This window comes from Pogona vitticeps, chromosome 1 (assembly GCF_051106095.1).
Source record: "Pogona vitticeps strain Pit_001003342236 chromosome 1, PviZW2.1, whole genome shotgun sequence".
Taxonomy (NCBI): Eukaryota; Metazoa; Chordata; class Lepidosauria; order Squamata; family Agamidae; genus Pogona; species Pogona vitticeps.
In genome coordinates, this window is record NC_135783.1 from 190214859 (window position 1) to 190240938 (window position 26080).

The 26080-nt window shown below is 40.4% G+C and overlaps 1 protein-coding gene across 5 annotated transcripts in view; it reads right to left on the minus strand.

Moving 5' to 3' along the window:
* MYO1B (myosin IB) overlaps positions 1-26080 on the minus strand; it is a 158155-nt gene that overhangs the window by 54342 nt on the left and 77733 nt on the right. For all 5 annotated transcript variants that reach the window (XR_013545163.1, XM_072979647.2, XM_072979668.2 and 2 more), the window contains exons 4-7: positions 20376-20470; positions 16848-16952; positions 12979-13025; positions 9230-9293 (exon numbers count right to left, since the gene is read on the minus strand). Coding sequence is in view for 4 of the 5 variants with exons in the window: in XM_072979647.2 (XP_072835748.2) it covers positions 9230-9293; positions 12979-13025; positions 16848-16952; positions 20376-20470 (311 nt within the window). In the remaining variant the exon portion in view is untranslated. The remainder of the gene's footprint in view (positions 1-9229; positions 9294-12978; positions 13026-16847; positions 16953-20375; positions 20471-26080) is intronic.

Here is a 26080-nt window from a genome sequence, read left to right on the forward strand (position 1 = left end):
AAGTAGGTAAATAGACTTCAAGGAATCGTTCGTGCTAACATTATTCTTAAGGCACCAACTCTGCATCCAGTGTTAAGCAACAAAGCTTCCATTGATCCACATCTACGTATGTATACAGTCTATACTGTATCTACGTTGACCCTATGTAATGCCTTGAATCTATGTAAAAAAGATTTGAACTTTTACAGAGAATGAAATATATTGTCATGCTCACAAGCTAACACATTGTGACTGGTGTTTGGCACTCACTCGGTGAAGGTCCACTGCAAAGCTATCTGACGGAGAGATAACACTACATATTCCCTGTGACAGAAGCACATGTAAGCAGACAACTAGCTAGAAACTTGCATGTGCTTCCAAATTTTGTTTCTTTATCTTCTGACAGTGCTGATGTGAGGAATAACTTCTTTACAAGTTATTAACTCAAGCTCATTATCAAATATTACTGACCAAAAATTCAGTTGCCTAGTTGCTCTGGCAGACAGGAAATAGCATTAACTCAGAGCTCAAGTATGTGGAATCAACTTTCCTGGAATAACACCTCACCAAACAAACATGTTTTTGCAAAATCAAGGAGATACAACTGCATGGAGCTCAACACTACAGATACCACTATGGGAGAGCCTTTTGGCTTTGCCAGAGAAATCTGAAATAAAACATTTCACCTGGGACTAAAATCACCACGTAGACAAATGGTGAGTAGCTCAGGAGAGTAATTGTAGTTAAAGTGTAACTTGGGATTCAGAAGCGATCCCTAGTCTAGAAAACCCTGCCTTATCCTTCTGAAGGAAGCAGGATGATGCATGCTGTCTGATTGTTCCCACGTCACTCCTTCCATCAGTAGCAGGGGGGTTAAAAAAACAGGAAGTTAGAGGAAAATGCTTCCTCACAGGCCAAACGGGGACTGCTGTTTTCCCACTCCATGATATGTCAGAGTCCAATCCCTGGATTAGAGATGGACATGAACCAGAAAACAAGTGGTTCATGGCTAACCACGAACCACCACAAACTCCTAGAAAAATGAACTGCCTCTGCCACCAATGGCATGTGCTCAGAAGAAGTGACTGGCTCCTGGCAGGGGAAGCTGGGCCCACTGACTCTGACCCTGGCAGCAGTGGCAGAAGCAGGCAATGGGGGGGGGCACTGGGAATGGGGTGATGTAGCAGGCATCCCCTTCTGCCAAAGCAAACAAAATACCAAAGATAAAAAAAGTTCAGCGTTCTGTTTTGCTTTGGCAAAAGGGGATTGTGAAACAAACCATGAATTGGCCCAGTTCGTTTTTTGGTTTGTTTCGTGCCCGTCTTTAGAGTGGTCAATATGACCAGATAGGCGGGGGAGGGAGGGAGGGAGGGAGGGAGGGATGGAGGGATGGATGGATGGATGGATGGATGGATGGATGGATGGATGGATAGATAGATAGATAGATAGATAGATAGATAGATAGATAGATAGATAGATAGATAGATAGATAGATAGATAGATAGATAGATAGATAGATAGATAGATAGATAGATAGATAGATAGATAGATAGATAGATAGATAGATAGATAGATAGATAGATAGTCTGGATCTGAAAATCCTGCTTAAGCTTGCATATGACTGACAAACCAAAAGGATGATTCAGAAGTAATGCTAAGTTTCCTCCTTGCTGGCAGGTTACGTGAGCTACTTCCTCTTGTAGATAAAGACAGTGTGGACTGGCACATTTGCTCATGAATGATAAACCAGGATTTTCAGGCTTATCTTTTTGTGTGAACACAGACACCAAGAGTTGTTTAAATTTGCTAGTTTCTTTTATTTTGGTAATAATCAGCTTTAGAAACTGATGTGAGAAGAAAGTTATTTGCTACAGTACTTTACAGATTTGTTACAGGAGAGAGGTACATCTGATACGTTCAAGAATTCTCCTTATCATTTTGCAATGTAATACAGATGACAATCAGGTTTGCATGACTGTCTGTATGGGCTCATGGTACTAACAGGCCAAGTTAAACAAGCAATTAAACAAACAAAAGTAATTTGTGGAAGTAGCCAGTATATTGCATCAGTTTCAACTCTTACACTAAAAGCTACAGTTTCTAAGCCAAAAGCAAGTTCTGCTGCACAAAATCCCTTCTCTGCTTTTTAAAAATTATATAACATCTAAATTTCCATTTTACAAGTTGTATCACAAATTGAATTCACATTTGGGAATGAAATGAACATATATCTCAAGCAAGAAATAAATGCCACTAGCATAATATAATCCGAGCGATCCAGAAACAGTTATTTTTAGTCACTTCCTCTTTCATTGCACAGTAGGGACCATCCTGGCTAACCAATTGTGTGTGTCTGTGTGTGTGAGAGAGAGAATATGTGGCAAGCAAATGAGTATAAAGTTAAATATAAACTTGCAGCTCAACAAACCGCACACTTCCTTCCAAAATATGTGTCCCAAAGGACTACTAAGAAAGAATAGAAAAACGGGTACAAAGGAACACTGCCCAGACAAGGATTAATGCCTCTTCTTCAGACCAACAGCAAATGCAGAATTGTACTGAAACAGGAAATCAAGAGTATTATTAGTAATTTAATTAACCCTCAGCATGAAAAACACAGAACTAATGGAATAACTTTTGCCTTAAACTATTCATTGGAAATATCTGTTTAAAGCTATTGGATCACCCTAAAGAAAAATAATAATTTCATAATATAATCAATATTGGATGCATATTTCAAGGAAGTTCAAGGAGCTGCAGTGCCTGGGAAAAACAGGGAGAGCCCTGAGCAGTTGAATGAGCCGTTTACAGTGCATTAAGGGAGCACAAACCCTGGCAAAAGAGAACACACACACACACAGAGAGAGAGAGAGAGAGAGAGAGAGAGAGAGAGAGAGAGAGAGAGAGAAAAGGAGAAGCATAAGGAGGGAGAAAAAGCACACCTGGCAGGCACCTGATCTAGTGCACTATTTTCTCTCTCTCTCCCAATATTCTCTCTCTTTTCCAATGAGGAGCACATCCTGCATTAAGCAAAGCCCTGTGAACCAGATATTGTGCCAACAAGTGGAATGGCAGACATGAACAAGCAACACTCTGCGATATCCAAGAGGGTGAGATGAGGACTTGTTTCCTCTTAAAGCACGGGTTCCAGCTTCCGCTCCATATGAAAGAGCCAACAACTGGCAATGACTGTCGTTTGCCAGAGAAAAGCATGAGCAGTGGGATCAGGAGAGATGGGCACAGTTTGTACGCCTAGAGGATGGCATCATAACATTCCACAAAACATCTCTCTTTGGGCAGCTATCAAGAAACCAACAAAATATTAATGTACTTCTAAAAAGTAATCTGGCATAAGCTACTTGACACTTACTCACAGAATGAAAAGGATATGTTGTGTGGTGGGGGACTACAACTGCTTTACTCATGAAAGAAAAACTAGAACCACAAAAAATGTGGTCAATTCATTTCTCAGTGTTTCTGGAAAAGGCATAGATTTGGTACTAAATTACGGCCTTGCATTGACAGCTGGGTTGCAAATACACCCAACATTGATTAAAAAGCTTTCTAAATAGCTATTACTGCCCATCATTCCACAGTGATTTTCTACTGTGTCATTATTGCACTAAAAGACAGGGTACAGATTCTGGTCAGGTGAGAAAGACAAGATTTTATAATGCCATTATTCCCTTTTCACTGTTTGTTGATAATCTGGAAAGGACAAAAACCACAGTGAGTCACATTTGTTGTGTCTCATCTGAGATACCTGGATAGATGGGGACACAAGGAAGCAGTGGTGTTGCTGCCTCTAACATTTTCATTTGGCGAAATATATTGCAGTGCTAAAGCATCACACCTACAATCTACACTTGTTCTACCATACAAGTCAAGGTAGTAACACATGCAGCTCTGCATAGATCCAGGCCTGCTTAGCTGTGGCACAACCTCTCTACAATTATGTGACCACTGGGTGCATGTCCTGGGACATTAAAAAAAGTTCTGAGATTATTTTAAAAATCTGATACACAACTGTCAATGCTCAGTATAGTGAAGAAGGTAGTTTACACATTGGCACAACCTCATTGCCTGCGCAAGGCTTCAGTCCTTGGCCTGTCCCACATACCCAAAGGCCGTTTCATCAGACATAACAATCTCAGCTCAATAAGATACGGTGTAATCGGACTAAAAAGAAATATTGTGCCTTTGCATTCCCCTCCTCCTTTCTACAAGACTTATGGAGTTTGTTGAACCAGTTTACTGTCATGATTGAGCTAAGAAACAGTGGCTCTGACTATAATGCTAGCTTGCAAACTACAATCAAACCATGAATTGTAGGTCGAATTTGCAGCCAGAGCTTCAACAAGAGACTAACTAACAAATTTATACTTAATGGGATACTATGATTGACTAATTGCTGACTTAATAATTTAATTTCATTTAAAAGATTTTACCCCACTTTTCTGCTTAAGAAGGACCAAGGTGCCTTACATCATTAAAAGACAATATTTAAAGATAAAAACAGTAAGTATACAATGACTAAAAAGGATCAAATACCACATTAAAAGACAGTAAACAAAAACAGCATTAAAACCACATTCAAAGGATTAAGGTCCATTTAAAACCTTCATTCAGACAGCCCATCCATTAAGGGAAAGCTTGGCTGAAGAGAAGGATCTTCACCTGCATGCGGAAGGATAGCAAAGATGGGGCCAACTTAGATTTCTGTGGGAGGGAGTTTCAAAGTCTGGGAGCAGCAAAAGAGAAGGCCTCTCCCATGTCCCCTGTGAGAGTGGTGGGACCGAGAAAAAGGCCTCTCCTGATGGAACACTGGACAGGCTGATAAAGGAAGATGTGGTCCTTGAGATAGCATGGGCATATCCTCACAATTGTTGTATCAAGGAGTACAAAAGATTAGAGAAGGTAGTACATAGCCACCATCCCAACTTCCAGTCTAATAAACTATGTTTTATTGCACCAAAATTGGGAAACATTTAATCACATTAAAATCTCCTTCCCCAAACTGGAGATACTTTGATACTTAACTAAATTGCTGGTTACTAAATGTTACAACCCTCTTTTTCAAAATACCTTATTTTAAATAAGAGCACATTAAACAAATAGAATTTCAGTTCTTTGATTTCAAGTTGATTGTATTTAACCTGCAACCTCTAACGAGACTGATGTTTTTAGATCAAAGGATCCAATTTTAACAATTTGATTGGAGGCCAGCATGGCCGGAGATGGAATGACAACATTTTCCTTAAACCTGAGGTTATTCCATTGAGAAATGCACATGACAGAAGACAATATCTTTCTGAGTGGATCCTAGTGAATGTTATTAATATCCTGAAACAAAAGGCAGCAACTTCTTTGGTGACCTCATACTTCACTGCAACAAAATGGATAAGAGTACCATTTTAAAAAAATCACTTCTGCAAAAGCGCAGGGAGACGAGCTATTACTTAGGGCAGTAATTTGAAGTAAAAACAAGCAGGTAGGACTGTCATATTCCAGTTCCCCAAATCCAGTCCACCTAATTTGTCTATGATGGCATCTATGTGCATAGTATGCAAACCAAGCCCACTACTAATTTTGTCCTTTGTCTATAACTAGGTTTCAGCTCTGGCACTGTTCTGATAATAAGCATGGATCTGAGTGCAAGAGAGCCAGGTGGAGGGGCTGTATCAAAAAGAAAGGAAGAAAGTAAAAGAGAGAAAAGAATTGTGCCACCTGGAAGACTAACAACTGTACTTGAATGCGAGCTTTTGTAGATCAAGTCCACTTCCTCAGACATAAAAGTGGAGCTATGTATATGACTATCATATTTACCCTGTTTTGGGGAAAACACGGTATATAGGGCTCCATGATCAGGTGAGGATACAGCTAATGGGGGGGAGGGTTTGCTGGCTCTATAGCCCCCCTGGGGCAAGAAAGATCCATACCCTCCACTCTGTCGCTGTCACATACAGAAACCCTTGTCCCCTACAATATCAAACTTCACCTGACCATGAAGCTTGGCATGCAACCTTGAGCAGGTCTCACTCTCTCTCCAAGCCAAGGCAATCTCATGCGGAGGTTAGGAAAATAAAACAGAAACAACACTCTTCTTGTTCTCACTGGTGAAAACATTTTTTAAAACATTTTCTTCCTACTATTAAGATTATGAGAGTTTTTTTGTTTGTTTGTTTGTTTGCATTTTCATAGTGTTTTGGAAAATGAAAAAAACAGATTCATATAAGTGTTTTTTGTGCAAAGATCTTATATTTGGCATATGAAATCTTGTATTTTTGCACAAAATACAAATAATATGAGAAATGTGAGGGTTTTCTGCAAGAAGAACAGGAGGGTTTTTTGTTATTGTTTTGCTGGTGCTGCTGATAAAAAAGTGCTGGCCTCTTTATTGTTGTGCAGAATGAAAAATCTCACAGCAGTTGACAAGAAAAATTGCAGGTACAGGTTACATCTTTAAGCTTTAAAGTTCTTAGAGAAATGAGTGTAATAAAACACTTTACATTTCTGTGCTTATTCGAGAATATGTTGAGTGGGAAAGATCTAGGATTAAATGAATTCAATGTGACTTACTTCTGAATAAAGATGTAGTACTGTCACAATCTCTTACTCACTTAGATGTACAACATCATTAGCCTCCCCCTCATCTCTCTTTCTCTCATTGTATGAGAACATGGCTCTTAGCAAGTCCTCAGTCTCTCTCTCTCTCTCTCTCTCTCTCTCTCTCTCACACACACACACACACACACACACACACACACACACACACACACACACACACACACACACAGACACACACACACACACACACACACCAGCATTGACATCCAAATATTAAGAAGATGGAAAAGGAAAAAGAAGGATCAAAAGAAGAAATGGAGATAGATAAGGTCAAACAATGCTGGGCATCACATCTTCACTTGAAAAAAATGCATACACTAGAGCTTAATAAAGTTTCCTGTCAACCATATTATTGTCCTTTTCATAAACTGATTGTGAGTCCTACCCAGAGCTGATGATTCACCAACACCCTTGAATATGTGACTGCACACCCTGTCAGCCCTTTCTTTTACAAATTCCCTGAAAACTATGGGGCTAAGTAATGGCTGGGAAAGGGCTTAGGTAAAACTCTGCAACACAAGGGATGTTGTTGCTGTTTAGTTGTTTAGTCCTGTCCGATTCTTCGTGACCCCATGGACCAGAGCATGCCAGGCCCTCTGGTCTTCCACTGCCTCCCAGAGTTGAGTCAAATTCATGTTGGTCGCTTCGATGACACTATCCAACCATCTCGTCCTCTGTCGTCCCCTTCTCCTCTTGCCCTCACACTTTCCCAACATCAGGGGCTTTTCCAGGGAGTCTTCTCTTCTCATGAGATGGCCAAAGTATTGGAGCCTCAGCTTCAGGATCTGTCCTTCCAGTGAGCACTCAGGCTTGATTTCCTTAAAAACGGATAGGTTTGTTCTCTTTGCAGTCCAGGGGACTCTCAAGAGCATCCTCCAGCACCACAATTAAAAAGAATAAATTCTTTGGCGTTCAGCCTACTTTATGGTCCAGCTCTCACTTCCATACATCACGACTGGAAAAACCATAGCTTTGACTATGCGGATCTTTGTTGCCAAGCTGATGTCTCTGCTTTTTAAGATGCTGTCTAGGTTTGTCATCATTTTCCTCCCAAGAAGCAGGTGTCTTTTAATTTCGTGGCTGCTCTCACTATCTGCAGTGATCATGGAGCCCAAGAAAGTAAAATCTGTCACTGCCTCCATATCTTCCCCTTCTGTTTGTCAGGAGGTGATGGGACCAGTGGCCATGATCTTAGTTTTTTTTTATGCTGAGCTTCAGACCATTTTTGCGCTCTCCTATTTCACCCTCATTACAAGGTTCCTTAATTCCTCCTCACTTTCTGCCATCAGAGTGGTATCATTTGCATATCTGAGGTTGTTGATATTTCTTCTGGCAATCTTAATTCCGTTTTGGGATTCTTCCAGTCCTGCCTTTCGCATGATGTATTCTGCATATAAGTCAAATAAGCAGGGGGACAATATACAGCCTTGTAGCACTCCTTTCCCAATTTTGAACCAACTGGTTGTTCCACAAGGGATAAGTTGCAATCATTCCAAACAAAATCACAGCAGTTAAAAGTTGTCAAAGAAACAACTCTTGCAGTTTCTGATCTCCCATCTTCCTGATGCTGACTTCCCAGGTGAAACAAAGACAGGACAGGCGGAAGGTCAAAGATTTTCAAAGTCAGTGATGGTACTGATTTCTTGGACTTGAATTTTTATATATATATTTTGTAGCCAGCACTACATCTAAAGATGTGAGGGTAGGATACCGTCCATAATAGAAGTATGTCTTAAACAACTTAAACAGTAATAGAATTTAAAACATTTAAATTAAGCAAATAAATTCTGCCATCCAGCAGACTGAAAACCAAGACATAATCTCACTATTTGTTTTGTACAAATACATCTTCTCTTCACGCAAGGCCTGTGAGTAACTTCGTACTCTCATATACAGTATCTCACAGCAGAGATGGTAAAGGTGTATGGGGATTTTTTTAAAAAAAAGCAACTGGCAGGAGAAGGGTTAATCCCCAATCTACCCCAACCTCTATGAGCTACCTGAAATTAATTCACAGTCCTGATTTAGGAAAAGGCCTTATGCCAGTACAGCTAAAGTTTACTCTTGACCTTAGCTTGTTTATACACCATATTATACACTGGGGATACGGACACAAAACATGGCACCTGTGGTCCATTCCCTCCCCCCAGAACTGGCCAGTCCACTCGATGGCCACCGCACAACGAATGTGCCTGGGGTGGCCGACATAACGTCAATGGCGGAAGTAGTACAGTTGGCGCTTCCCCACCTCTCCCCACAGCTGAAAGCTCAGCACTGAGTGGGGAGACTCAACTTCCCACCTCCTCGCTGGAATGGTCGGCTGTGGGGAGAGGTGGGGATGCGCCAGCTGCATTACTTCCATGACTGGCATGAAGACAATGCTCACAGACGTGTGCACTGCATGGGGCTCGGTGAGTGGACCGGGCTGGTTCTGGGGGCAGGGGGAGGGAATGGACCTCTGTGGCATCTGTGGCACTGCACTTCATATCCCCTGGATACTTCTCAAAACAGTATATTTGAAGAATAGTTCCAGCTATTCCCAGTAATACGTTACACCTCCTGTTTGTTGTAGAATGGTACTCATAAAATGCTTCTATAGACAGAAATCTTTGCCAAGACTTACAATTGCTTATAACTCCGCCAAGTGGATCACCTTTGAAATCAAACTCGATATCCATATATTTGCCCTGCAAAAAGAACAGATTTGAGAAGTTTATACCGAGGGGCAGTTGGCCTCATATCTTGAAGCTTTAGTAACTTCATCACCTTGACACACGTATCAAAGTGTAATACAGGTATGAGTGACTTGGGACCACTCAAGGCCATTTTTGTGACCTTTCTCCTGTGTTGATCTGTCAATCGTGGTGCTCACACTGGCAACTGTACCTCAACCAAGAACATCAAAATCTACTCAGTGCTGATCCCCTAACCCTGGCAAGCAGTCTGGCCGTACTACAAGGTATACCTAATAAACCTAACCCAAGTTCTTCCATATAACCTGGTGAAACTTAGAAAGGATGCAGAAGAAAGATCAGATGCCTTGTAAGAGGCCAAAGGCATAGCCTATCTAGTTGAAGAGAGAGCAACGAAACTGTAATATATACAAACTTCACAGCTTCACTAGAACAAAGTACCCCATAAATAGGGCGCCAATACAGAAATTACTCTCCTCCTAGCAGATGTCCAGTGGGTATCTGTAGAATGTAACAAACCCAGGAAGGTCTCACTCATTATCCCTGAAACAGCCAAAGAGCTCTGCCAGGACAAAGCCATTCTCTCGGGTCGCCTGGTCACAGGTTCTTTAGGGCCTTCTGTGTTAACAGGCAAATCCTGTACCTGGCCCAGGTACAGGATACCTTTTCATAATTATCTATAGCTGATATTGCCAGCTTGTTGCCCTTGCTGTTTCTTATTCTGCCGTATACATGGGAGTCTCATTCCTAACCATCTGACTGATTTTCCCACACGAGAGCACAACATTTCAGTGGCTCCCTTACCACAATTTATTTACTTAACTGCTACTTTAAGTAGGAGTGACAGGCAGGGCTATTTACAATGACAAAAGAAGAAAAGCCTGTATCAAAGAACAGATTATAAGCAAGTCCCTGTGATAATAACTCGGATCATCTTACAACTACTTTCAATGGATTTTCAAACCTGCAAAGCATTTGTTCACCTCACTTACAGTGTTCTCAGTTTAAGACTGTCCACATGTTTCTACAGCATGTTCTATGGGATACTTACAAAGTATGCTGTAAAGTTTTGAAACATTAAAAATTTTAAGTCTAATACATTTTCCAAGCATAAAAACAACCAGTTAAAGTTCCCGACAATGGGATACTGTGAGATAACACAGTAGAAAACAGCACTTCCGCTGTCATTTGGGCACAACGTGTGTATCATCACAAACACACATGTGCATTCTGTTTTTATTATACAGAAATTACAGAAATTATGTGGATTATGTCCAGGAGGACTAGAGTCCAGGGGACAAAAGGCAGTTATTTATAAAGAGAGAGAATTTGAGAGAGCCACCTGAGGGTGGAGAAAGATTACTCAGCAGCAGACTACAGGGAAAGAGCAAAGCTGTGTCGGTCTGGGATAAGGTTGTACTTAAAAAAATCAGTATCTAGGGAGGAACAGTTCGTGCATCCAAGGAGACAGCATGACAGATAGTTCAGCAGGTTGTTCCAAACATGTGAGTAGGCAAAAAGGAGACTGGAACAGAAAAAGAGTGTGAACTTCAGATCCAGAATGGCCATACTTCCCTCCAACACCCCTGCTGCCCATCTATTTTGCCCTTTGCCACCGAGTCCAATCTGTGGCACTGCCCGGGGGGAGGGCACAAGTGGAGGCTGCTGCTCTTTCTCTTTGCTCTTGCCACCGTCCACATACTGGGAGAGGAAACAGGATCAAGCGGCAGCATCAGACAGAGGAACTAGGCCAGGTGGACTGGCGGTGGGGGCAAGCCGTGAGATTACACCCATGGATACCGATCTCTTGAATCAACATCACATGACCTTGTGTGAAAAAAAAGTCGGTCCCTTTTGCAAAGGAGAGGACCAGTGGCAGGCATAAGGCCAATGTCCACAACTTAAACCATGCTGAAACCATGGTGTGTAAACTGAGCTTCAGCGCACAGTGAAGTAGTTGTTTAAGGGGTTTTCCCATATATTGGTCTTTGCATTCCACTTGGTTTTGTAAATCACCTTGAAGAAGCTGCTAGACACTAAAGGTGAGTGTAACACCTCTTGTTTCCCCAGTGTTTCCCACTAAGTCAATAGATATCTCACTATACTGCACCAAGGCACGCAGCAATGGATCAATAATAGTATCTGGATGTTAACCTTATCTGAGTGCTAACCTTTCTTCTAGGCTCTTTCCTGCTAGCAGAATTTATAATGCACTATTAAACTTCCCTTAAGCCTCGGGGTACTACCTGTAAATGTCATGACCACCTACAATAAAACACTGCTGATCCATCACTTCATTACACATGAAAGGGGATGATCTGGCATGTATCATCAGCATGACCTGAGTCAATGAACTGAGTGTGTTTGTTCCCGTTTTGTCTACTTGGGTATATGGTGTAGCACCAACATAAAGCTGGAAGGATGGCAGTTTGCTGTCACAAGGACTCTTTCTCCCCAAACAACTAGGAAGCCAGTACACTTAGATGCCAGGCCTGAGTATCTGTTCTGGTTATCAGTCAAGAAAGAGAGGTTAAGGATTTTGTTGGTGCAAACTCCCACTGCTGTTCATCTGCCTTCTTCCCTGAGTCCTTTCAGTCCTGATTGCAATCTACAATCGACCAAAATACCTCTTAATCATGAAACCCATTGCTATTTGCATTTTGAAAACTTTCGCTGAACAACAAAACTACAACAGGTGCATACAGGGGGACCTGAAGATTTCTTAGGAACCAAAACCATTGTGCTTCCCCAATCCAATTTCTTAAAAGGATAGTTGACTCTGTAAAAGTGATGTCTGCTGCTATGTTCCCCCCCCCCAAAAAAAACCCTACCACTTCCCTCCATCACATTGTTTTTTGAAAACTAACCCAAGAACAGATAAAACAATATCCAAAATGTCAGTGCACAGCCAGAGTGTTCCAAATTTCTCACTCCTTTCCCACTGTATTTCAGCCTTTGGGCTAAGAGTAGACCACTCCAAAACTGCATCTAGTCCAAACACAAAATGTATAGCTTATGCCATCTTTGAAGTTAACCTTTTTTTAAAAAAATTCCAGGTTAATCAGAACTCTAGTAATTAAATTACTTGCTTTTGCTCCCTCAGCTGTTAAGTCTAAGCATCTACATTACTACCTGTATAGAATTATGCAACACGGCATTTCTACTGGTAGTGATAACGTTAATTGTTTAAACCTCAGAAACAGTCCTCTGGCTCCAAGCTATGATACGTACTACTGGACAAAGAGCATTTCTGCCTTACTTCAGGTCCTCTCACAGCATTCAGGATTTGAAGCTAAGGTCAGCCAAAGCTAACTAACTTTCTATCTTCCTGTTCAAGGAGGTATTCAGTTTCTTAGAATACCAGTCACCATTTTCACCTTACTTTCAGAAATATTCCTGGCTATGGAGCTATGGAGACTTCGGTTCAACACTTCTGGCTGTGACTTGTGACTTCACAGTTTGTGAAGAGAAGGAAAGCTGCGCTCGTAGAAGAGCCCCAGAACAGTCTGAGGAAGGACTGTACTATATGTCATTTCCTTACTGCAACCACTAATGGAAAAAAGGAGGATTAATAATTATAGAACATGAGCTCAACATTCCTTTGCAATTTCTATCATTTGGGTAGCAGCTCTGTCAGCTCCATGGCATATGTTTTTGTATGATTTAAATAGATACTTACAAATCTGGAGGAATTATCATTCCGCACAGTTTTAGCATTTCCAAAAGCTGGTAGAGAAAGGGAAAAGAAAAAAAAAGAAGAGCAAGTAAAATATACAGATTTCAAAAAGCTAAAGCTAAACCCGTTCACAGAAATCCACACGTTGTCCAGGTCAATATCCCACAAGGATAATGGATAATTCAAAGTGACAGATGACATAGCTTCAATCTGAATAAATTTTAAGTAGATGGATACAAAACAAATAGAAACCCTTTAGCTAGAGCCATGAATTTCAATGTGTTATATTTTATTACAATAAATGCTAACATATTCAAATATAGCTAATTAATATGTTGGTAAGGAAGACGTTGCATCAGCACACTGCTCTTTCTGAAGTGGAAGAGTAAGAGTTGGAGAATTCAATTTAGGGGGCTAAACATTTGACTGCCTTTTGCAACCTTCCCTCATAACGCTGAAAAATCACAAGAAAAGAGTATAGCTTTCCCCCCCCCCGAAAGCTAAGTTTTATGATCTGTAGATACTAGCATTGTGTATTCCACATAGTTCTAGTATTTGTAGATCATAGCTTTGCCAAATATCAAGATTTCAGAGATGGGTGAGGGATCCTAGGGGGAAAAGAGCAGTCTTATTTAGTGTTGGATGTGACAGCTAGGTCTCTATGTGTACACCCAGGTTCATATTAAAAGGGTGGGGCTGTAATGATTGCAGACTCCGGCACGTCCCCAAGCACCATCCCTTGCACCTCAGAGCAGCCTGCCCAGAAACTTTGGAAAGCTACTGTTAGTTAACATAGAAGTGTGGATGGATCGAAGGGTGGATTCAAAGTAAGCCACCTGCTTAAGTTCATGAGTTCGTCCACAGTGCTGTGTATATGGACACACAACTAGATGGACATTTAACCAAAGGGGCAACATTCAGATGTAATGCCAAGCCATGGTGCAACATTATTTGAATAAGCAGCTTGATTCTCATGCTCATGAACCATCTCTTATCCTCCCCAAGATACAACACTTCCAGCCTTCTTTCTTGATTTTAGGTGATTAAAGTTTCAGCATTTCATTTAAAGCAACATACAATGAGTTGTGTTTGCCTTACAGACTGGGACTGGAAGCGAAACTTTTAACTTGGCTTCTAATCCTGATTTTCAGGGTGCGACCTTGCATTTTGCTCAAGACAGGGAAAAGGGAATGGAATCGTTGAGTGCAAAAATGATTTGTGCGAAAGTCAGGTGATGAAGCTGTCCCTGAGTGTCCATTCATACAACATTCAGACACAGCTTGGTGTTACGTCCGAAGAGCCCGAGACAATCAATAGTCTGTACTTTTTTTAAAAAAATAAAATTTCTCTGTCATCCCACCTTCTGGCCTCAAGTTGGCCACTTTGACTATTTTTGTCCCATAGCATGTGCAATTAATGCTTTGCGTCAAGGACTGGAATCATGCAACCCCACCAGGACCCTAAAAAAAAACTTGGTAGCAACATTTAGTGGCAACCAGTAAGACATTTAAAAGCATTTAAGGTAAGCCTTTTACTTGCTTTGAATGGTTTTCCATGGTTTGCTGTGTAGCACTACAATAACAGTTAAATAGATTTGGTAACTACAAAAAAACTGAACACTCGGGTCAAATGGGTATTTTGGTGGGTGGGAAAATGTTGATTCTGCCTTAGCAAATTTGCATTGAGAGACTTCCCCTGGATCAAAGCACTGAATCCAAAGAGCAGAATGTGTTGCTGCTTTTAGTTCATAATAACTAAAATAACTGTTCCGAAAACTTGACACAGGGCAGAGGCAGCAAGTCATAAGTCATAGTTGCCGTTTCTTGAGCTGCATATCATTAGACACGAGGCCGAACACTGGGATCCTTTATATACGAATGCAGAATCAAACACAAATGGTTCATTATAGGGAGTTTAGAAATAAATGCTTTAGTTTCACCCTAAGTGCATTGTTTTCCTATATTCATCTACAGTAGCTGGAATACAAAACTTGATCTCTGCTAACTTGGCAGGCAAAACTGTCAGGCTTCTGTGGTGGAATTTCAGACGGAGTGCAAAAAAATAGCAACAACACACCCCCAGTATGGTTTCAGTAAGGTTGGTGAATTGCTTCCTCTTGAATTGACTACAGCAACGAAGAAAACGAAGAATGGCGGCCCAGGTTTTGTATGACAACTTTTAAGGGCAAAGGCACAAGGAAGAAAAAGACCATGGTCTTTGTGGCACTGTCTATTCACCACATATGAAGACTTCAGCTCTGGAATATATGCATTTCACTAAAACCACTTTCATAGATGTGATGTTCTTGGGGCCCTGGTACAGAATGCTTCTAGAGTAGAGATAGGCATAACCCAGAAAAATGACACATTGGGATGGGCATGAACCATCCTCAAAACCCAGAAAAACAAACTAGTTTGCAGTCTGTTTTGGGGGGGTTTGTGCCTGCGGGGACGGGAACGTAATACCTCCACCCCCTCTGCTGCCTGTCGGTCTTCTCCCCACTGCCCCCACTGCCTCCCTACCTGGTCCTGCCTCCTCCTCCACCACAGGAAGGGGAAAGGGACACCCATTTTGCTGAAGCAAAATCAAGAGCCAAGCAGAAAAAAAGGTCTGTGCTTTATTTCATTTTGGCAAAATGGCTTGCACAAACAGAAGAACCAGTCCAGTTCTTGCTTTGAGGGTATGTGTGTGTTCGTATTTTGTTTCACGCCCACCTCTATTCCAGTGGCACTGTATGAAAGAAGACTTCTGTATATACACGTATAACTTCAACTGTGCATAATTAGGTGTTTCACATGTAGTTCTGCTCCCTGTTCCAGTAACTGTGTACACTGACTTCATTTTTAAAGATGAAAGCCCTCGAGACGGATCACTGGAAAGAATCCAGCTGATCAGAACAACTGCTGCTTTTAAAAATGAACTCTGTGTGCATATGGGCCCAGCTGTTCTGCACAACCTGCACTGCATTAGCATATCAGTATTTTCAGTTAAAGCTCTCTTATCACCCTTTGCAGCTTCGATACTAGTCTTCCCTCTGAACAGTCAAATGGTCCACTGCGTCATGAAGGTATTACCTTGGAGCTCACAAGAAAAAAACAGTGCAATTGCTTTTTAAACATTGGTTTGTACAGTATGCTAATGCCATGCTGGCTGTTTTCAAATGCAGCTACATAAAAAGCATCCTGAGAAGTACGTCCCATGACTGTCAGCTAGGCTTGTGCAAATGGCCACCTATTCCAACCCAAATGAGAGTATAAATGCCAGTGTAAATTTACACATTTGGATGCCCGCCCACACCCACCTGTTTGCCTGGTTTCTGCAGATCCTTTTGTTCCACCATTTCTGAGAAAGTGCCTCCAAAAAAAAACACCCCCAAAAACCATGTATGGTTCCCTAAGCCTGTCATTAAAAATGTCATTAAAATGTATATGCTGTAAGATGGTAAAATAACCCCAGTTGCGCTATGGCATGCTATCCAATTTTTTTAAGGCATCAGGGTCGGGTAAGACTGAAATGTGAATCAGGCTCTAAAAATCTCCCAGCTGCTTATTCAGAATTAATCTGAGGGAAACAAAATTGTTCAAATGCATCCTTATAACAAACGTTTATTAACAGAATAATTTATGTTATATTACTGAAGTCTTAAGCTATTCATTTTTTTGGTCAACAGGGTGGATAAAAATTAATAAGTTTTTTAAAAATTAAATTAATTTAAATCACAATTTAATATTTTTAATTGATTTTTTTAAATTGTCCCCCAAAAAATCCAATTTTAAAAAATTTAAATCATGGTTTAAATCAAATCCACCCTGGTGGTCAACAATTGTTATTGTAACAATTACTATAAGCAAGACGAGTTACTAGATTCTTACCTTCAAGCACAGGATTAGACTGTAAAAGTTGTTCTTTTACTTGATTCACTTCTGCTCCCTTGCCACAAACAGCTGCTACATATGACATAACAAGTTTGCTTGCCTCTATGAGTTAAAAGAGAGAGAGATTTATCTAGAAACACTGCACCTGAAATTATATTTTATAGTACAAACCTAGAATGAGTCTACCAGAAATAAGATTCTATAAAAAAGATTCAGGCTCATTGTTTTCATGTTTTATGTCTGATTTCTTATTGTACATTTAGCAGAACGACATTTAGGGGGAAAAAAGAAATCTGGTGGAAAACACCATATGATAAATATTTGTTTTAGATGTTTAACCATCATATTTTACATCATTTCTTTCAATACAAATGCCTTACACTCTGAAGAAAATTGAGAACAAAAATAATTATGACAAAAAAAATTTTGTTACTTCATGGAGTCACTTGTTCTACACTCAAAGGAATTTGATAATAATCCAGATTAAATGTAAATTTTAATTTATTTTCGGCTATCTGATGACGAAATAGAGAAGCAAAAGTTACTATTTTCCAGTCCTCATCATCGGCTGTGCATAAATGAATTTCATCCTGACATGGAAACCCTACCATCTGTCAACTTACCTCCTTAAGCAACAGACCTCCTCCTCTTATAACAAGTGCTCTTTTAGATGTCTATTTAAAAAGCACTGAAGCAGAGAAACTAGAAAATGCAAATCAGGGCAGTGTGCCAATCAAATACCTTAAGAATGATCCAGGAACATTAACTGCTTTTTATATATTGATTTTGCATCAATTTCACTGCCTCCCACCTGGTTTCTAGATTCAATTCAAGGTGCTTTTATTGCCTTTTTAAGTTCCAAATGATTTGAGCCCACAACCTCTGAAACATTGTCTTCTCCTGTGTGAAGCTATCTATTTAAAGAGTTTGGAAATGTACTTTAATAAGTACAAACCAGTACGGAGTGGCCACTTTCTTTTATAAAAGTAAGATATTAACGTCCTGAATTGCTTGTTATTTTGTAAAGTGATTCTTCATCAGTAGCATGTTACTTTTTAATAGCTTTTAACTGCTTCACATAATTTTAAAAACTACAACGTTCAAACGTTTAAAATATATATTCCAAAATGCCCCCCAAATTATCCAAAAAGTAACATTTTAGAAGTGGGAAACAAACACAGTTTTTCATGCTGCCCCATTTTAAAAGTAATTTTGTATCATTATTTTCCTTTTTAAAAAGTAATATTAATAACCTGTGACCTGAAAAGTCATATGTTACATGTGATGTCATTGCTTCTAACACGTTAATTCCAAGCCCTCACATTTGTTGAAGCACCAGAAAAGGACTGGATGGCATTGTGAAACTAGGGTTTGGGGATGGAGACACCTAGACTATGAAACACCATGCCAACACGAAGGAGTCACTTGAACTCCTCATTTTAGACGTTCAAATAAGCTCAATTTTCTCCAGGGAACACTGGAGTGCATTTATCACCAGCTATTGCTCTTCACAAGTCTGTGTTATTGCTCTTTCACCTCTTCGTTCAGCTTATATTTCTCTACCACTGAAGTACTTTTTTTTAAACTCTCTTTTTATAATGTTAATCTTCGGGAATCCTGATGGATGGGAAGAGAGGATTTAAGTACTTTAGAAAAAGTAAAATCAACAATGAAGCAAAATGATGTGCATTCATATCTGCTGAACATGAAAGTGTATGAAGAAAAAAAATGCAACACAGGAAACCATTTGTAAGAACATACAGTGGTGCCTCGCTTAGCGATTGCCTCGTTTAACGATGTATTCGCTTAGCGATGAGGTTTTTGGAGCGATTTTGCACTCCGTTTAGCAATGTTTCCTATGGGGAAATTTCGCACAGCGATGTTCGGGACCTTGCCTCGCTTAACAATGACAGTTTAGGTCCCCCTGTTTCGCTTAGCGATGTCCGTTTTCGCTATTTTAAGTGTGTCTTAAAATGTTCAAAAACTGTTTTAAATGCTTGGGATCGTTAGTGCACCTTGTAAAACCTTTGCAAACTTAATTTGGCTTTGTTCTGAGTCTTCGTTAATTTTTGGTGAATTCCCCCCCCCATTGGAATGCATTGAACTGTAGGTTTGACAGCTATTCAAACCTATTCAATGCATTCCAATGGGGGAATCGCGTTTCACTTAGCGATGTTTCCTATGGCGATTTTCGCTTAAGGACAGTAATCCGTTCCCATTGGAACAGATTATCGGGTTTTCAATGCATTCCTATGGGAAATGGTGTTTCGCTTAGCGATGTTTTCCCATAGCGATGTTTTTTTGGGAACCAATTAACATCGTTAAGCAAAGCACCACTGTATTTCCCTGTTCTCTCCACTCCGAAACAGGCAAAAAAAATTTCCAAGTGCTATCCTCTTGCAAGGGCCTTTTCATCCTCCATTTAAAAATAATTATGAAGAAACACAATAAACATATACAGTACACACTGGATAGCAGAATGGCTGAAATTCAATTGAAAGTTGCAACCAGAATAGGTCCACTGAATCAGTGAGGATACTGTGAGTCAATTCCTCTGTAAATTCCATTGATTCAATGGGCCTACTCTAGTTGTGACTTATTACTGGATTGCAACCTATGAAAGATCATAGAGTCATAGAAAAGTTAATTTGGTAGGGGTCTACAAGGCAATCAAGTCCAACACCCTGCTCAGTGCAGGAATACAATCAAAGAACATCTGTCAGATGATTATCTAAGCTCTTCTTGAATGCCTCCAGTGTTGCAGCACTCACCAACTTCCAAGGTAACTAGTTCGACTGTCATACTGCTCTAACAGTTAGGAAGGTTTTCCTGATACTCTCTCCTGCTGTTATATTTGATTTTACTTTTAGCAGCCCTTAAAGTAAATACCAGCTGATGCACCTTATTTATCATCTTGTTTGTTATGTATTACTGTGTGATATGTAGAATCATAGTGCACACAATTTTCATTACAAATACCATTTTTGTGGTTCGGGATTAATCGATATAATGAAATTTTTTTCATGCAGCCTGCAGATTGCAAACAAGTATAGTAATAAGTAAAGTTTACTACGGTCAGAGACTAGCACAGCAATCAACTGACAACAGGGGAACACTCTGTCAAGCGCTGTTTACTCTAAAGCAAATTGGGTGGGAGTATTCTTTCCGGCATTAAGATGGGCAGATGAGTTTTTGCAGAGCAAGAACGTTATGAAGCCAAGAGAGGCTAGAGGGCCCAGTGCTCCAAAGGGGGCCTGCCAATCATGTTGGCCTTGTCCAAGTTAAGACAGTTCCGTGAGAACTGGGCCCAAGAGCCACAGCCAGAATTGAACAATCTGCAGAGATCACAACAGGGATAGCACACTTATGGCATCTGAGAAACGAAAGGGGCAGGGAGGAAGCTTCAGAAGAGGAAGAGAAGACCTATACTTGGGAGCTCAGACCGGATGGGAGGAAGAGAAAGACCCAGGCATCACCCATCAATAACCCAGATAGCACAGTTGGTCTCAGGATAGACATGTTTACCTGTTTTACCAGCTCCACTCTCTCCAGTTATAAGTATACATTGGTCTTTATCCTGGTCTCTCAGTGATCGATATGCTTCATCTGACAAGGCAAAACTAGGGAATAAAATGCAAGGGGGTAAAGGAAAGAACAGGTAAATGCCATGTTTGATATATATACATCACAGTCTTTGGCGGCTGCAGTCAACTGCAAAATGCTTCTATCTAGGTCACATCCATCACCATTCAGAAAGCAGCAGAACAGTTGTTATTCAAGTCTTGGTGATAGACTGAACAAACCTGGTGATGAGGGAGAATAACTCTGGATGTTACAAATCAGCACCACCCACTCCGCAGTCTGCTGGAGTACACAACAGGAGAATTTGCAAACTTGATGTTCTGTTTACAGCACACATACATTGCTCAGGCAAAGCAGTTTTGGAACACAATGGCACATGTCTTTTAAAGATTTTTGTAACACAGAGTAGGACAATGACGTTGTCAACGGAATTAAGATACAGACCCTCAAAGATCTATACATTTCATTTGACTACAGATTAAAGTGTGATAGAGGTGAGAAGTGAACACCATGCACAGCAAGAATCCTCCACAAATTTGGTTACAACCAGGACATTAAAAAGAACACCAACAACTATGTGGATACCTCTAAAGAAAGGGATTTCAGTGATGTGGAAACTCAAGAGCAGTTGTCAGAATAACACGACAGCCCACACTGTATTGACACTATGTCTTATAGCTATAATGGAAGCAAGTAATCACATGGAAGATTGCTTTCAGAGGCACCCCTCGTGATTATCATGACACATCCTCTAACTCTAGGGCTTCAGTATCAAGACAGACATAGAATTATTCAAGAAATGTATGTAGCAGGAAATCCAAATAGCCACATTGGTGGCTTCCATGTCAGTGGGGCAGCAAATCCATTTTGGGTTTTAACCTGACCTTTACTGGAAGTACCCAAAGGGTGCAACTTTATCTCCAGAATGGGTTCAACACCTTGGACAGCTCCTTCAAAATCTGGGCTAAAAGCTGAGCCACATTCCCTGTCCTACGGACACTGGACATACCAGTCTTAAGCATGTGGCTGTCCAGATGCTGTTAAGACTGCAACTTCCAGTGTGCTTCAATATGGCTATGACAGCTGGGGAAGGTAGGAATTGTAGTCAAATGGCATCTAGAGGGCCATATATTCCTCTCCGTAGTACAAAAGTACTAGAAGGCACATTTCAGAACTACCATGGAATCATTTTTTACTCTCGTTATCCAATATTTTCTTGAGACATGCTGAGATTAATGTCTTTTTTCACAAGGGCGAGAATTTTAAAAGTGCTGCAGCACAGAAATGCTCCAAGATGTAGGTGTTTTTTTTGGGTTTAGAACTCTTAAAGATATCTGGCAAGTGAGTGAATGTACATTTGGTGCTTATAAAAAACGCAAATGTCATTTAGACCAGCTGCTTTACAGAAATTTGGAAGCCACATTTGAAAAGAGTGCAACCTTAGGAAGAAATGTTTTAAGAAATTATATCTTTCTTCCACAGTCAGCAATCTTTTACAAGGCATTTAAGAAACAGCAACCAAAATCCACTGGCCAAGCTTGCTAAACCCCAATGGTTTGGTGATTCTGTGTGGCGCTCTTTATTTGGGAAAACTCCTTGGATACAAATTAAGACTGACTTTCTCTGCTATCAGTCATTTTTAGACTGACCACAAGTAACATTTAGTCCATGCCCATGGTCTTTGCACCAAAGCTGCTGACTCAACATGCAGGGAAGACTGCCTACGCAGGCAAACTCCATGGGACCACAGTAGCTTCTGCTCCTTTTTCCTGCTCTTTTACAAGATTTTAATTATTTTGCTGCATAATATCCAGCTGCTTACATATTAGCTGACTCCATTAGCATGAAGCACAGCATTTAATTGTTCAACGCTTTAAAAGAATGGAACAAAACAAAGAGATGTGAGGAGCACATAATTGTGGATACAGTGAAAAGGGAAATGGAAGTGTGAACTGATAGTTTTTTTTTCATCAGCCAGACCCAAAGAGATCACTCCTGGATAAAACCTCGAGAAGCTTTCTTTATATCTTTTATGGACTCTGTTTAATTCTATATAATACACCAGTTTCTACTGACACTGAATGACCTTAAGAGGTGTCTCCATGTAATCTATGTCAATCACTATAGTAAGCATTAAGAACCCATTCTTTTTAACTTAAAAATCATACTAAAGAAGACCAAACAACCCATTTTAATTTTACCTCTATTTCACATGCGTCCATGATTTTAAAAATGTGTGATGTGAATAAAGAGAGAAAGATTTTAAACTGAAGAACTAAATTCAAACCTTCTAATATGAGTATCAGCCCTTGAAAGGGGGCATCTCTTAGCAAAGGATATATGGAAACCAGACCCGAAAAGGGGGAAAATGCTACAAAACTATTCCATACAAGCAGCAAATTGAGATAATTAGATGCCCAAAGACTTTTGTAGTAAAGGGTGAGAGTGGCAGGCAATCACGCTCATCTAGCCTCCAGCTAACAGCACACATTTGCATAATAGCAACACCAGCTGACAACAGCCTGACTCCCCAGATGACCCCCTAAGCAATACACACAATAGCCAGGCACAAGCTGAGAGCAGGTGTACGGCTTCATTAACAGCCACCTCACTGGCAGAACAAACAGGTCTAAGTTAAAAGCAACTGAACTAAACAGTACTCCAGACTTGAAGGGATATTAAACATCTGGCAAGGGAAGGAAGAATTTACAACATCTTATGTATTCAATCACAATCACATCTTAGAGCTCATTTTATTATACCTTTAAACCACCCAATAAGAAAAGTCCTGCAAGCAGTAGACAAAATATTAGAAAACTACAATATAAGTCATGATCCATAACTAGTGATTGCATATAATTAAATCAAGATTAGTGTTCTGCTTGTTTTCCTTCAGAAATAATCTTTTGTGCCAAATGTCAAGAATACCACTTTAAAAGTTACAAGAGCCTCCAAATTAAAAATCCATAGAACTGTGTATTTATGCATGCAAACACAGACATGTGTACTTTCAATCCTCTTCCTTTTGCAGTCTTAAAAAAGCTTCCATGCACGTGAAATTCATGCTCACAGTCCTTAGAGGAGGCACCTACTCACTATCTTCAGCATATGCTCTTAAGTGGGTAAAGTACATCCCAAGCATATCATCATTGCATTCCACAACTTAGTCTGACATTATTCAAGAAGAAAATCAGATGGCTTCCTTGCTGCCGTTGCTGTCAAGAGAGTACTTTTGAGAAATACGTTCTATCTTGTATTTGAGCAGACTCACTTTTGATATTCCATCATGTGGCCTCAGTGTGTCTTGGCTACCTGAGAAGTGGGGAGTGTGCAGTCACAACCAAGGCTGGCATAGCCAATGGTGGGGGAGGCTATAGGAAATGCAACCCCAAAATGGCCATCGCTCCTCTCCTAAGTGCTTTATCCTTCCTGCTCCATGGTAAATCAAATAAATACCCCAATAAGGTCTAGAGAGATGAAGACTCAAATGTCGTCCTGTCCACTTGTTCTCAACCTTTTGCTTCTTATAGCCTACCAACCACTCTCAAGAACCTGGGTCTCACCAAAGCATAATAAAAAAATCTCACTCTTTGCTGGAAGTGTATCTGCATTTTTACAAGCCCTCTGTATCTATCATTTATGTCAAGTTTTAAGGACATAAAAAACTGCAGTATCATTACTAGGAGTGGGGGGGAGAGAAGCATAAAATTCCATTAGTAAATGAACATCACAATGGGTATAAATTTTAGAGCTATAGTAAATGTAAAACACAAAAGGTAATAAAAATATCTATAGTTTTTTGGGGAATAACCTCTAATGCTTTGACTAAATACAAACAATGATGCCATAATAATCTCTTGCAGTGAAACCCCAGCATGTCACCTAGTAGACTACTCCTCTGAGCTAGCTTGCTTTTAGGCTAGCCTTTCCCAACCTGATGCCCTCCAGATCTGCTTGAGTACAACCTTCAACATTCCTAGCCAGCATGGTCATGGCTGGGGAAAGATGCGCTCGGCCAAGTCCTCCCATTCCCGCAGTTGTTAAACACATGGACAAAGGCACACAGTATTAAAGTCATTGGTGACATAGTTGGGTGGGAGCAGCTTCATGATCGCTTGATATCCATAAAGTCCTAAACTGTATCTTGAGCCATCTATCTTCTGCTTCATATTGTTACCGTACTGGTAACATGGAACACAATAAACCTCAAACGACATGCCAGTCTTCTGAGCAACTGTATAATTACTGGATCAAGTAAACCTTTGGAGTTCTCATTTTAAAGACGGAAACATTTGTTTCAAATTATTTTGCAAAGATGTCAGCAAGGCTGTTCACTGGATTTAAACAGCAAAATAAGGACTCACTGTATAATATTTGCATAGAAAGCAACCACACTGTTCTACCACATTTAAAAAAAACTTTTCTTTACTGAAATTTCTTCCACGTAACAGGAGGCACCTCTTTATGTGGCACCAAGTCAAACAGTAACATTTTCTTAGAAGAAATTATATTTTAGAAACATATATATTCAAACAGCTTCCCCCCCCCCCTTCAGATTCCTTTATTGCCACTTTCTCTACCTTGGAACATCAAAGGCAAAAATCCTCCAGCACCATAACTGATGGCAATACTGATTTTGAGGAATTCTCAAGGATGAGAACCAAATATATATTCCAGCTATAATTTAGAATATGTAAGAACCCAAGTAAATTTAAGAAGAATTAGTTGATTCTAAGCAAAGATTCTCCACAGAGGAATCAATTACTATGTGAACGATTTAGCCAGCAACACAACAAGAATTAACCATACATCCCAGGCACACAGTATGCCTGCTTCATATGTTCTTTGTTTAGATTCTAGCATCGGATAACTTGCTATGCATTTTCAAACTTCACAAAAATCATCCATGGACTGAGTGATTCCCATCTGCAGCCCAAAAGGCTGGGCAATCAGATGGACTCTTTCAAAATGTGCCCCAAAGTGTGTCACCCATCAAAGCTAAAGCGAGCAATGACTAGTTTCGACAAAAGAGGGGGAGATCATCAGCTGAAATGCAATCCTCCCTCTTTTTCTCTCACATACATATTTGTGTCCCCTTTATCCTGAATACTGTTAGATTCCCAGATTCAGGGCAATCGTTTATTTCCTTTCCTAAGAGAGTTTCATTCTCCCATTGCCTTTGCAAATGGGCATTGTCTTGCTAGTCCTTGTAATGTTTCTTAGCAGGAGCAGTATGTTTCCTACAAATGCAGCCCTTCATCCATTCCACCCCACCACCCCAAAGCCCATTCCCGCCTGTGCAAAGCAAACAACTCTCTCACGTCTGCCCATGTCTGTCGCTTACCCATAGCAGGTGGTACACCCTTCTCCTACAATGCCCCTCCCATCTAGAATACCCTCAGTGCTTCCAGGTCTAATTGAAACAGCAGCCCTTTCAAAACCCACATTGAGGCATACTGCTTCCCTTTATCTTGCAAGCACCAACTCTTAATGCTCCTGGGGGTGGGGTGGGGAAGGAGCCAGCCAGTGTGATTCGTTTTCCCTGTGTATCACATCGTGTACTGCATGTTTGTTGTTGTTATGTGCCATCAAGTATGCATCATAAAATTTGTTATTTTCATTCACCCATGGCGCTTTAGTATGTTCAC